Source organism: Peromyscus californicus, unplaced genomic scaffold, assembly GCF_007827085.1.
Source record: "Peromyscus californicus insignis strain IS unplaced genomic scaffold, ASM782708v3 Scaffold_5__1_contigs__length_169319896, whole genome shotgun sequence".
In the NCBI taxonomy this organism is placed as follows: domain Eukaryota; kingdom Metazoa; phylum Chordata; class Mammalia; order Rodentia; family Cricetidae; genus Peromyscus; species Peromyscus californicus.
In genome coordinates this window covers 67,522,395-67,536,470 of record NW_026294573.1, presented here as the reverse complement: position 1 = coordinate 67,536,470, position 14,076 = coordinate 67,522,395, and the positions used below count along the sequence as shown (strand labels likewise).

The 14,076-nt window shown below is 38.4% G+C and overlaps 1 protein-coding gene across 3 annotated transcripts in view; it reads left to right on the top strand.

Annotated features, from left to right (window-relative positions):
- Ccdc171 (coiled-coil domain containing 171) overlaps positions 1 to 14,076 on the top strand; it is a 314,303-nt gene that overhangs the window by 240,810 nt on the left and 59,417 nt on the right. For all 3 annotated transcript variants that reach the window (XM_052716877.1, XM_052716878.1, XM_052716879.1), the window contains one exon: positions 2,186 to 2,317. In XM_052716877.1, the coding sequence (XP_052572837.1) occupies positions 2,186 to 2,317 (132 nt within the window). The remainder of the gene's footprint in view (positions 1 to 2,185; positions 2,318 to 14,076) is intronic.

Here is a 14,076-nt window from a genome sequence, read left to right as displayed (position 1 = left end):
TTTAGATCTATTGACTATGGTTCAGAAGGGTAGAAGGCAAAACACTAGTGGTTTGATGTTGATAAATTCTCAGTACCTTAATCCACATTAATGTTTTCTTTTATCTGAGTGATCGCTGGTGACAAACAGGGAAGAGAGAAAGTGTCCATACAAAGAAATGTACAACCTGAAGCAATTATATTTGTAAAATATAGTTTATTGTGTCATGCTAAGTAAGTTCGGTAGCCTTTTCATCCTGACACATTGTGAATTAGAACTCCAGGGAGCAGGTAATATCCACACTTCTGTGAGACATTACCCGCCATGTTTGCAGCATACCCTCTGACATTCTCTTAGTGATAGAAAATCTTGGGACTATCTTGGAACTCTTCATTTTACCTATATATTAGCATGGACAATTAAAAATGTATTTGCCTGTTTATGGGTGTTTTCTGGCTTAAGAAAAAACCTATGGAATATGGCAATCTGGGAGATGTTTATATTTCTCATCTAACTGATTTATATGGTAATAAATAATTCTAACAGTTTTACAAGTTGCCCAAGTAGACTAGAAAAATGGAGAGTTTATTTATTTCATTGATTGATTGATTGATTGAATCAGGGTATCTCTGTACAGTTCAGGCTGACCTTCACCTTGATATGTAGCCCAGGCTGGCCTGGAACTTGTGATTCTCTCGCCTCAGCCTCGGTGTACTGAGATTACAGGCATGAACTACAATGTTATAGCCAATATTGTTCAAATAAAATAAGATATATAAATGTATTCATTTTGGCAGTTAATCTATTTTTTTTATACTTAACACCATTCTTGATGTGTGCTTCTTCATAAAAACTTTGCCATAAGGCTGTTAGACTTTGTGTGTGTGTGTGTGTGTGTGTGTGTGTGTGAGAAAGAGAGAGATCTTTGAGATCTTTGTGTGTTTGTGTGTGCACATGTATGTGCAGATGATCACATGTGTGTACATGTGCATGGAAGTCAGAGATTAACATCAATGTCTTCCTCTGTTGCTTTTCCACATTTCAGGGGACAGGATCTCTCACTGAACCTGGAGCTCTGGATTGTTTGAACTGGGTGGCCAGAGAACCCCAGGATCCCCCTGTCCCTACCTCTAGCATATACCTTGTTTTTCCATGGATGCTGGGGATCCAAACTCAAGTTCTTATGCTTTTGTGATAAGCTGCTTAACCACTGAGCCATCTTCCCAAACCACAGAAGGTGGTTTTATAGTATTTAAGTATATGACAGCAAATTAAAAAAAAAAAACATTTAAAGACCTACCCAAGTATATGGAAAGTTAGAAAATATGTCTGTATAGTGAAAACTCATCTTATTCAGCTGACTGACTAAAAGTGAGAACTTTATCTTAAATGCAAACTGGATTGTAGGACTCATAAGGCTAAATCTTGGGGCCTCTTTGTATTTGTTGTGTGTATGCCGATTTGTCCAGAAGGTGGCAGTGTGATACCAACTGCCTTCAGCATCTCTGAATTAGAGCTGCATCTGGATGTGCTTGTATCCTTACCTTTCGGAATACTTGAAACTACAGCACAAACGCTGCTGATTTTATTTCCGTTATCTTATTTAGAGGTTTTGTGACCAAGCCGGTTTCTATGTATTTATTGTTAAGACATAAGTTTAATTAAGTTCTACAATTTTAGAAGTATAAGAGGGCTAAACAAACCTCTTACTTGTGTATTTTTGAGTTTCCTTTTGTGTTGAGTGTATTTGTTCTTATTCCAGAGTCTGTATAGTGAAGTTTTCCTTTTAAAACTCAGTACCTAGTAACTGTTGTGTACAACACACATGATCTAATATCAGTTAAACACACTTTTAAGAAGTGATAATAGGGGATTGCTGCTTGCTTTTGATTTTGTTATCCACCCCCTTTCTTTTCTGAGTGGAATGGAGGAAGAATAATTCAAAGCGGCTTGATCAGAAGGCTCCTGCGCCTCCTCTCCCCTCTTCATTTCAAGCAGAAGGATGCTTTTTCTTCTTAACATTCTCCCCCAGCACTCTGAATTAGAGATTTATTTGCAACGAAAAATCAATTAGTCCTAAATTTATTCATGGATTTCAGGTCCAGCGATCAATGCAAGTCCACTCAGTGGGCTCAAGGGGACCCAGTTCATCCCAGTTAATGTGTCTGAAGGGGAATTACCATTGATGCTGTTTTTTTCCCTCTAGGTCAGAGATCAGATCTCGCTGTCACGGACTGCAGCAAGTAGGAATGACTTCACCCTGCAGCTACCCAAACTGCACCTGGAGACCTTTGCAATGGAGGGGCTCAAGGGTGGGCCAGAGGTTGTAGCATGCCAGGTTAGCATCTAAATAACATTGTTTGCTACTGAAATGTATAGAAAACTAAATTGTACTAACTAGAAGAGAATACAAGCCTCCAAGTATTGTGAATAATTTAGATGAGATGCAAATAAATGTTTTCTAGCATGTAGCATAAAAACATGTTTCTTTCAAGCCAGAAATAGCCTATTAAAATAACGTAGAAAAGCATTTCACAAAGAAAAGTATGTGTTTATGTCAAAGTGCAATATTAAAAGAACCACTTTCCTATCAGTGGGAGATGGTAAGACATTAGGCTGCTACCTTTTCAAGCTATTCTCTATTTGTCGCTTTTGTTGTTTTAAAACAAGTTACTTCACATCAAATTTTCAGGATATCTGAAAAATTTCCATGTTAATTCTAAAATATATCCACATTTTAATTTCAGAAAAACTTAGAGCCTAGCTGCATTTTGCATTCAAGAGTCCTCTTAATATTTAGTTTTATTGAGCATTGCACTACAGTGTGCAAACTGGGCCATTTCATTTTAAAGCTCAAAATACCAAGGCATGAAACCTTGGATAGCTTTAAACTTAATTCAGGAACTTATTTCAGAATCATTCATTCTCAAATGTTGTAGCTAGCCTGTTCTGGCATGATTGCGTTTTTGTGATCATTTTCCTTAAAGTTCATGTTACATTGTAAGTTGGAAAAGATAAAATTCAGCACATGCTTTGTTTTTCCTTTAGTGCCCAAAGCCTTCATTTGAAAATATTTATTAGTATTATGTAAATTATAGGAAGCCTGATATTACAAAGGAGATTGTCCTTACTTAACAGTTCTCTATGTTGCCCAATATATTTAAAAGCAAAATGTTTTTTTTAACTCACTATTAACATTTACACGTTTAATTTTAATTTTGGACAAATGTTAGTTCATATAATCTGTATTAACTTTTGCATGCTCTACACAGTAATATAACCTGCTATTAGAGCCTGGGTCATCCTCTGCAAACAAAAATATTCATTGCTTCTTTACCATTATTTAGGACAAGATTAAATGTGTGTTTTAAATTTGATTATCAATATTTACAAATTTATTATAGACCTGAATACGATATGATGAGATTTTTTTTTTTTTTTAGTAAGTGTAAAGTAATCCTGTATTTGGCTGTCTTGATTCACTCTTACAAGGCTTAGTTCTTGTCAAAATTCACAAATAAAGATCTTTTCCCCTGAACTAGATCTTATTGATTTAAAGGAAACTTATTCTAGGAATGCTGTTTTGGGGGTAAAAGCATTAATTCTCAATGGTTCTGATATATAGAAATAGCAAGAAAGAAATGTAAGGGATTTATACTTTAACTCTTCTAACGGTTGTACGCGTTACCACATACCTAAATGCTCAGGTAAGTTTTCTGATGCTGTCCACAGGACACATTGTAGTTTAGTAATATATGGGTAGTTAGAAAGTTGGGGAGACAATCCAATTGATGATGCTGATGCCGATGTGGTGAGGATGATGGCAGCTTCCGTTTCAGTGAACTTTCCATGTACCAGACCTTGTCAACCCATTCAGTTCTCTAATGTGACTGCCAGACAAGTGGCAATCTCTCCATTTTAAAATTAGAAAACAACCACCCCAGCAGGTCATTCTCCTGAGATCAAAGTCTGGTAGGAGGTAGAACAAATGTAAGTCTCCGAGTAGCTGACTGTGAAGCTGACGTGCTCAGTCTGACGCCGAGGAGTTAAACAGCCGTGAAAGAGATGATAGTAAAACCTTGGAAACTTATCTAGTCCATTTAGAAGGTATTAACTATATATGTGTGTAGGTCATAGCTATGCTATATTGTAGACAAATTTACAGATCTAGTTTTCCACTCAATAACCAAATAAAATGAAAAATATACTTTTCAACTTTTTACAGGATAATGTATGTGTTCACTCTAACTACATCGTTTTAGGAATTCAGTATTTTAAAACTTTTTAATTGACACATAGTAATTGTGAGTACAGTATTTTCATGCATATATACAACATGTAGCCGTAGAGAACAATCAAATAAAGATAGTTAGGGGCATGTCATCACCTCAGACCTTACTGTTTGTGTTGGGAACATTCAGAATCCTTTCTTCTAGTAATTTGGAAACAACAAACTGCTAGAAACTACGTCTACCACACTGTGCAGCCGAATTCTGGCACCCACCCTCTTCACTTCTCCGGTTCAGCAGTCAGTTTTCTCTCACCACTGAAAGCATCTCATTTAACTTCCACACATGGATGAGAACATGGGGCTTTGGTTGTCTGTGCCCAGCTTACTTCATCTGTGTTGCCAGGACATTAATCCTTTCTATTTGTGGATATTATTATTGACAAGATATTACTTCATATTGATTAATAATATTCCAACATGTGTATGTGCTGCACTGTTCATCCATTTATATGTTATAGAACCCTGGGTTGATTCCATATCTTTACTTTTGTGAGTAGTGCTAGAAAAAATGAAAATACAGGTATGTTTTTAATGTACTGATGTAGAAATGCTAGCTTTTTCTCTCAATGTCTCTTTACAAAGTGGGTTGTACCAGTTTTCCAGGCCTGTGATAGCAGTGAATGGGCAGTGAATATAGAGTGGTAAGAGGTCACAGGCAGGGCCTGGTGACTTCATCCCATCCCCCTGAAACCCCCTGAGGGTGAGGGAACAACAAGGCTCATTTCACTACTGAAAGGTGTTTATCCGTTCTGTTTCAAGGGATGGTTATTTACGATCCTTTCTTCATAGTTTCTTCAAAAGCTGAAGTACTTTTTCAAGTACAGTCTACTTTAACTTCCTGTTTACTTTTTATGCCAGGTGATTTTCCAGGGAGGTCATGCCCTCCGTGAAACTTCTTGTCCAAGTGCCTATGGCAAATTAAAAACTGTGCTTTTACATTCCAATTAATAGCCTTTCAAACTTTCACTGTAATGCCAAGAAAAATTAAACCACCCAGACCAAAGCTTTAACTAAAATGGGCAGTGTGAATGCAGAGGACTTTGTAATAAAAAACATTCTGTTCACACTATGTAAAGATAATACCCATTTTTTATCTTATCACCCGAAGTATGTTTTTAAGTAATTTTAATCTGTAATTGCTGTTAATATCTAGCAGATATTGACAAGTAACCAATAAATGTTTGTATTCCTTACGGTTCAGTGATAAGCAGCAGCTGGACAGTAAGCACTCCAGGAGCTCCCGTGCGGTGTGGCTTTGCTCTGGGCAGCAGAGCGTCTTCAGAGTCTGTGACTGGCCAGTACTCTGACTGCTCCCATTTTACTCCTCTCTGACCTAGCCCCATGCCCAGGAGCAGTTGGTTCTGTTTTACAAAGGACTAAGCTGGAGTTCACTGAGATGATGTAAGGTATTAGCAGACTAGACACCTAATGATAGGGTGGTAACCAGACCATTCTGCTCTTAATCATGCCCTTTACTTTCTGCAAAGCATGGTCCACTGGCTTGTGCTTGTATTTTAAGATCACAAAGAGAGAAAAATAATGAGAGTAGGGTTTTTGTATAAAATAGTTTTGTTTGTGTAGAAACTGTGGGAAAACAGAAAACCAGAAGAGGGCTAAGTAAGTAAGTTTCATGACTTGTCTATTTTAGTCTTCATCTCTAAAGAGAAGAACAGCAGTTCCCGGCTCAGCACTGGCTGACGGTTAAATGGACTCCTCCACTCTGACTAGTGCGGAGTGACAGATACATTGTAAATACTGAATTTTGGTCAGAGCTCCCCAAGCATGCTCGCTTCAAGAATCGGGAACTCAGCCTTGTTGATGCTGCAGCCTCAGAGCTCTGAGCAGAAGAGGCTCACAGTACACATGGGTGAAGGACTTTCATGTGCTTGGCAAGGTCACTCAGGGCGAGGTTTTTGTCACAGTTGTATATGCTCCTAAGGGACTCGATGCATAATAACTATACCTCTGGAAATGTGGTATATTTCATAACTATGTATTCGTAAGAAAGTCTTCATTTGCAACCACTTATTTAGAAAGACTTTTAAACAGCACAGCCTTCCCCGTGAATGCAGTAATCATTGATCACACCTAAACCATCGTGTCATAGCAGGCCTTGCTCACACAGGGTTTGTTCTAAGCTCTACTCATGACTTCCGGGGTGCCATCCTTTTTACATTTCTATTTGTTACCAGGTCTGTCAATTTCTTTGAGCTATTTTTGTATCACTATTGATGAGTCATAAAGAACGTTCTGAAGGAAATATTTTAACTTTTTATTTGAAGAAGGATGAAATAAATACTGCCTGAGAACAGAAATACCAGCCATCACCTACAGAACATCTTTCCATGCATTGTCTTGGCATTCTCAATGCTGCAACTGTCTAATCGCTCTGCAAGAAACTTCTTCATTCTTGGCATTTCCTTGATATTTTCCTCTTATGTCATCCCATCTGCATACGTGAAATTTCAGAGAACTATTACCTTTTTAAACATGAAAATGAGTCACTTTGAGTGAAAATCTTGTTAAACATAACAAGCACTACTTTTTAAAATAAAAAAACCATATCTGATTAAAAATGTTATTACTCTGTTCATTAGTTTTATAACATATATTGTAATATTATGACAGTATCATATACCTTGGTGTATAGTGACATTTGTCTCAAATAACGTAACTTGCCATAAAACTTGCTAACATTAAAAACTGAATTTTTTTTAAAAAATTATGCATTTTGTACATGAAAGACAAAAAAATCATACCCCCAGTGAGTCTAAAAGAAAATTAAGATCACCTAAAATTTGGCATCCAGACGGCCAGAGCTAACTTTTATATATCTTTCTTGTTCTTTTTAGCCATAAATACAAGCTCATAAGAAAGTATCATTTATTTATAATGTATTTCCATATGTAAATAGTAACCAGACCACACATACTATTCTGCAAGTATTCTTTTTAACCCAGTAACACATGGTTATCTTTTTGTTTGGGCATGCCCATTTTACAAGACAACATGCTCTCCTTTCTCCCTGAGTTTCTGTGTTTTATTTCAAATGATTTGTCATGATAAGGTGTTTTTCTTTAACGCAGTTGATGAGATGTAGTCTTGGACACTGCTAGCCAGAAACTGTCTGGTGAAAGCTGCTAAGTTTGTGCTTTAAAAAATATTTCATGCATATGATATTTCACATCTCACTGTATGTGTTGTTCCGGTCAGAAGTTTGACCCCTTCCCCACACTGGGACTTCTCATGTCTCCTTGCCTTTGAACGGAAAAAATGAGACCTGAGGGCAAATAATGGAATCGCAGAAGCTTCTGCTGCAGTTTTGCGGACTTCACAGTTCCATGACTGCCGCACACGCACATGCTGAACTGTGTCATCTGGGGGAACAGTCTGGTACCAGTGACCTGAACTAACACTGTGTAGAATCTGCTAGGAGTACTTTAAAATGGGTACGACTTACAAAGTAATCTTTCTAATTTTGTAATTACATTTTTTAAGGAAAACATACTCTGGGAGAAAGTAAAACCTTAGCAGAGTCAGTATTAAAGGAAATTTGAAGAGGCTGTGTGCCTCTGCTGTGGAGCTGACTCAAGCCTTCCTTCTGAACACAGGTTGTATGTAGCAGGGATTTTCATTCCTTTGTACAACACTGTCCTTCTGATGGGATATAACTTTATCCTCATTTGGAAAGAATAAACATGGATTATCATTCTCTGGGTGCCAACGGTGCAGCTGGGCTTCGGTGCCACAGTTACCATTTCCCAGAGCTCTTAGCGCTTCCTTCTTCCAGCCCATCAGTTTTTTCTTCTGTGAAATGGATCCCCTTCTGGGGCATTTTGGGGTGACTGTGAGGAGCATATGGCACGTCTGAAATGGTTTTCTTTAATGTTTGGTGCATGTTCCTGGGTCAGGTCTAAGATGCTTTGGTGTCCAGCCACGTTAAGATGCTCTTCTCAGACAGAAGCAAACAAACCAGACGCTGCAGATGTTGGAAGTTTCAAGAATTCAGGTTTCTGTTTGTCACCAAATGTGCTAAAACATCATGTTGATTAGGATGGTAGTTTCTTAACAGATGGCATTTGGAAAGGATAAAGTCATTCCATTTTCTAAGGAGCAAGGCATCAGGGTATTAGAAAGAACACGTGGAGAGGCAGAACAATCATGACTGAAGTCCTGGCTCTAACTTCACCACCTTGGCAACTCCATCAGCATCACTAAGCTTCCACTCCCACCTCTGGAAGGGTGAGGAAGCCTGTCTTGCTTTGGCTCACAGGACTGTGGGAAGATCGATGAGACGATGTGTGTGTGAAGGTGCTTTCCACATCAGGAAGTGCTGTATGAGCAGAGGCTTTGTTGGACTGGGCTGTGAGAGGTCTGGGTCAGGAACAGTGACCTACATACGTTGAGGAATAGTTTAGTGATTTGACTCGGCAGTTTTTGATTGAGGATGTGTTCACATGTGCCTTCAAAAGAATAAACGATTAACAACTTCAGTGTTCCATTCCAGCGTAGTCTAAAGTCATTGCCAAGATGTGGGTGGGGGATACTCACCATACACTTGTATCTAAATGATGAGTTTTTCAGCCATTATTGTTCTTTTTGTATTTTCCTTTAAACCCCTTTTGTTGCTGTTATGTACATTATTTACATTTTTTTGGTTTGGACTTCACATTCCAACTCTGTGGAATGGTGGCAATATTTGCCTCTGTGCAAAATATTTGATATGCGCTTAGCAAAAAAGGAAAATGACAAAACAAAAAGCACAGATTTTTTTTAATGTTACACTTTTCAGTTGTAGGTGGCCCTAATAGAAAAAAGTGATGTATGATGCAATTATTGCCATTAATGTAAAAAGGTAAAAACTAAATCCTAAACTTGATCTTTTCTATTTTTTCTCATCTTTGAAGCCAATTTTAAGCACAAGTGTAACCTTGCTAGCTAACACCTTTTGTGGCTTATTATTAAGAGACCGGAGTCTGTGAGCACTTGAACTTTCAAGTGCTACAACCAGAATTGCTATTCATTTTATCTTCCTGTTTGATGGACTGCCTAGGTGAAGACCTGGACCGGGAAGGGTTATCTGCAAATTGAGTGAGTTTATTATGGCTTAGTGATTTGCTGATTGATTTCATTTGCTGTCAGTTAAGGCTCTCTTAATGTCAGTTTTCTTTGCATAATGCCTTGAAATAAAGACTGATGAAGTTCTTCAGATTGATGGCGCTTATATAAACTGACCCTGATTTGCCCTATTCTCCATGACAATTGAAGTGACAGCAGTTAGAGGAAAATACAGCAATGAATATGCAACTTAAGGATTAAGGGAGGTGCAGTAGATCATTCAGTCTAAAACTCCTACAAAAGCCATTCCTTTCTGGGGTTCCACAGACGCCTTCAGTTTTCTGAAGTAGGTTATCACTCTTCAATATATGTTATCATATGTATGTATGTATTTGAATTGAAGAAAACTAAATGTGATCCTGAATCTTCTCACAGTGGTTAAATGTTGAGTTGCCGGAATCATAGCTTAAATATTTATTTTGAATGCATACATGCAAGGGAATAAAGTTGGAGCTGAGAGCTCAGTTGGGAAAATGCTTGCAAGAGGACCCCAAGTTTGATCCTCATCACCCACTTAAAACAGCTGGGCTTGGGGATAGATACTTTTTTTTATTAATTAATTTTATTCATTTATTTTACATAGCGACCATAGTTTCACCCCCCTTTCCTCCCCCCTCCCTTCTATCCTTCTCCCCATTCACTCCTCCTCTCTCTCCATTCAGAAAGGGGCAGGCCTCCCATGAGCATCAACAAAGCATGGCACATCAAGTTGAGGCAGGACCAAGCTCCTCCCCCTGCGCCAAGGCTGAGCAAAGGCAACCCAGCAACTTGTAATCGTAGCACTGAGGAGACAGAAGCAAATGGATCCTGAACCTCCACATGCTTAAGCATCCACAAATGCACACACATAAAAGAATAAAGAATAAAAGGGACCTTTATCTTAGGCTGCAAACAAAACCAACTCAAAACGGTTTCAGACATTAAACTTTAAAACCCCAAGAAGAAAAGTTTTAGAAAAAATGAGAAAATCTCTTTGACGTTAGTCCAGCTAGTTATGTTTTGAGAATGTACCGAACGCATGGACAACAACAGTAAAAATAAATACATGGGACTTGATCGAAGAACAAGGCTTCCTAGGGGCTGGAGAGATGCTCAATGGTTAAGAGCATTCACTGCTCTTAAAGAGGACCCGGGTTCAGTTCCCAGCACCTACATGGCAGCTCACAGCTGCCTATAATCCAGTTAGAGGGGATCTGATTCCTTTTTCTGACCTTCACAGGCACACACCTGGACATACATTCATGCATACATACGTGCATCTAAACACACACACACACACACACACACACACATATACACATACATATATAAAATCTTTCAAAGAATTTACTCTTTGACAGTTTTATACAAATACACGATGTATTTTAATCATATCTACCCTCATTTTTTCTTCCCTCCACTCCCTGCACATTCTTGTTATAGAACTAACAGTCAACTCTCAGCTGACTCCTGAGACCATGGTTTCTTCTACAACCTTCTTGGGTCGATCTCTGTGCTGTGATGAACACTTGAAACGATTTGAAATGAGAACAGATGTATTTTGGGTAGCTGTTGGTAGACTGCTTGCCTAGCATATACTTCAAGTTCTCTATCTAGTACCATATAAACTAGGTATGGTAGCACAGGGACCCAGGAGTTGGACACAGGAGAATTAGCAGTTGGAGGTCATCTTTGGCTACTTATTGTGTTCAAGACCAGCTAGAGATACATGAGACCATTTCTCAAAAATTTTGTTTTTGAGTATTGGTATTTATGAAGAAATACTTTGCGTGGTGATGCCATGTACTTCCTGTCACGTCACTTCAGAAGGTACACTGTGTGTCTGTCTTTTAGTGTTCAGATTCTTCATTATGTCTAGGTATTGTAACCCTGATTCATCCATCATAAAGCATCCCATGAGGTATTTTACCTAAATGTGTTTAGAAGTCATAGGCCATAGTTGTTTAGAACTGGCGTTCACTGGAGGTTCTAACATTCTGACTGTGAGATTCTAGCATTTCCTGTATTTATTAGCTAGACTTCTAGGGAGGACTGTGTCTTCTCACTTTTCTTGTTACCCTGAGATGACACAGATGCTGAATTATAAAATAAATAAATCTTTAACAAATTTCTGTAAGGAAAGCCAATCAGCAAAATGAAAAGTCAACCTATGCAATGGGATAAAAAAGTTACACACCTGCATACAATAAGACATTAATGTTCAAAATATACAAGAAATTCAGAACTGTGTAGCACCAAAACCTGGTAACCCAATTTAAAAATGTCCAAAAACCCAAATGGACATTTTCCCAGAGAACACATACTGTGGCTAGTAGATGTATGAAAATTGTTTAGTATCCCTAATCACCAGGGGAATAAACATCAAACCACATTGCCCCATTCCTCACAACTTTCGAGATGACTATTATCAAAAAGTCAAAAGTTGATTAGGAATAGAAGGAACACATCTCAAAGGAATAAAGGCTATATACAGCAGCACAGGAGCCGTCATTAAGCAAAATGGGGGAAAAAAAACCTCAAAGTATTTCCATTAAATTAGGAACAAGACAAAGATGTCTAGTTTTTCCACTAATACTCAGTGTTGTCTGGAAGTCTTAGATACAGCAATAGGTCAAGAGACAGAAACAGGGATGCAGATAGGAAAGGAAGAAATCAAAGTATCTTTATATATAGATGATATGATTCTGGATCATAAGAGACCCTAAAGGCTTCACCAGAAAACACTTCTAACTGATAAACAACTTCAGCAAAGTGACACAATAAAAACTTAACATAAAAAAATCAAATAACCTTCCTGAATAACACTAACATGCATGCCAAGGAAGAAACTAGGGGAAAAAAAATCTTGTTCAAAATTGCCTCAGCAATTCCTTGGAATAAACTTAAACAAGGCAGTGAAAAGAGCTCACAACAAGAGATCTAGAATGCTGAAGAACTGAAGGCCCGAGAAGATGGAAAGGCCTCCATGTTCATGGACTAGAAGCATTGTGGGAATGTTTGCCTTACAAAGGCAATCTCCACATTCAGTGCAGTCTCCATCAAAATTCCAGTGTCCTGGGTGTGGTGGTTTGGGAGGCAGAGGCAGGTGGATCTCTGTGATTTCAAGGGTGATCTGGTTTACATAGTGAGTTGTAGGCCGGCAAGGGGCTACATAGTGAGACCCTGTGTCAAAAAGAAAAAAAAGTTAAGAAAAAATGCTGGAGAGATTAATCAGTGGTTAAGAACCCTTGCTGCTTGACGAAAGGACCTGATTCAGTTCCAAGTCCCCATATTGGGTGGCTTATCACCATCTGTAATTCTAACTCCAGGGGATTTGAGACCTCTGGCTTCATGTACTCACACCCACATGTGCAAACACGTGTGCCCACACACCTCCATAGAGTTAAAAACAATAAAAATAAGTCCTAAAGATGCCAATTTTTTTTTTATAGAAATAGAAAAAAAAGTCTTTAAAATTCATATGGAAACACAAAAGACCCTGGATAGCCAAAGCAATCCTAAGGAAGAAAATCATGCTGGATATCTGACTTCAACTTACACTACAGAACAAGACATAAGAACAAAAGCAGCGTGGTATTGCCACAAAAATAGTCATGTAGGTCATTGAATTGAGTAAAGGAACTGCCTCTAAGTCCACACAACTATAGCCACCAGATTTTTAACCAAGGTGCCCAACCCACACATTGGAAAAAAGATAGCCTCTTCAATAAATGGTTCTGAGGAAACTGGATATCCATGTGCAAATGACTGACAGTACATCCTTATCTGTCCCTCTCTGCAGAAAGCAGCTCCAAATGTATCAACAATCTTGATGTGAGAGCTGGAGCTGTTAGGGAAAATCCTTATTGGGACATCCTGCATAATACTATGGTTGCTCAGGAAATAATGCCCACAACTGACAAATGGAACCTTATGAAATTAAAAAGTTTCTACACAGCAAAGGAAAGAGTTAATTGAAGGAAGAGACACCCTGCATAATGAAAGAAAATATTTTCTAGTTACATACCAACCAGAAGATTAATATCTAGAAAATACAAAGAACTCAGAAAACTAAACAAAAAAACCCCCAAAACAATTCAATACACTGGCCAACGAAGTGAACAGTGCTCCAAAAAATGAAGTACGAGTGGCCAATGAATGTTTGTTCAACTTCATTAACAATCAGAGACATGCGAATTAAAACCGAGGTGAGATTTCACCTTCCAAGAGTCAGAATCACAGTCATGAGGAAAACAGCTAACAGGTTGGGGAGACGAGTTGTGAAATGTAAGCAGAGTTCATGGTCAAAGCCAGGCATGGCGGCACATACTTGTAATCCCGGTGGTGGAGAGGAAAGAGCATCCCTGGGCCTAATTGGCCAGCAGGCCTAGCCAGTTGCTGAGCTCTAGGCCAATAGAGCCACTGTCTCAAAACTGCTCCTTTGAAGTGACACCCAAGGCTGGCCTCTGGCTTCCACATGCATGTGCACACACATGAGCATATCCACAGGCACACACATAATTCATTTAATTTAAAAGTAAAAATAAAAGTATTTTTAATAAATTATTTTCTTAATAACATCCTTTAAAAAAAGCAACACTTACACAAACTTGAACTAAACAGTGCGAGACAGTGAATCCTTTCAGTTTTAGAAAACAGGAATTGGATATGGACAAATCTGGGCTGTAGTTGAGATGACTTGATGCCCT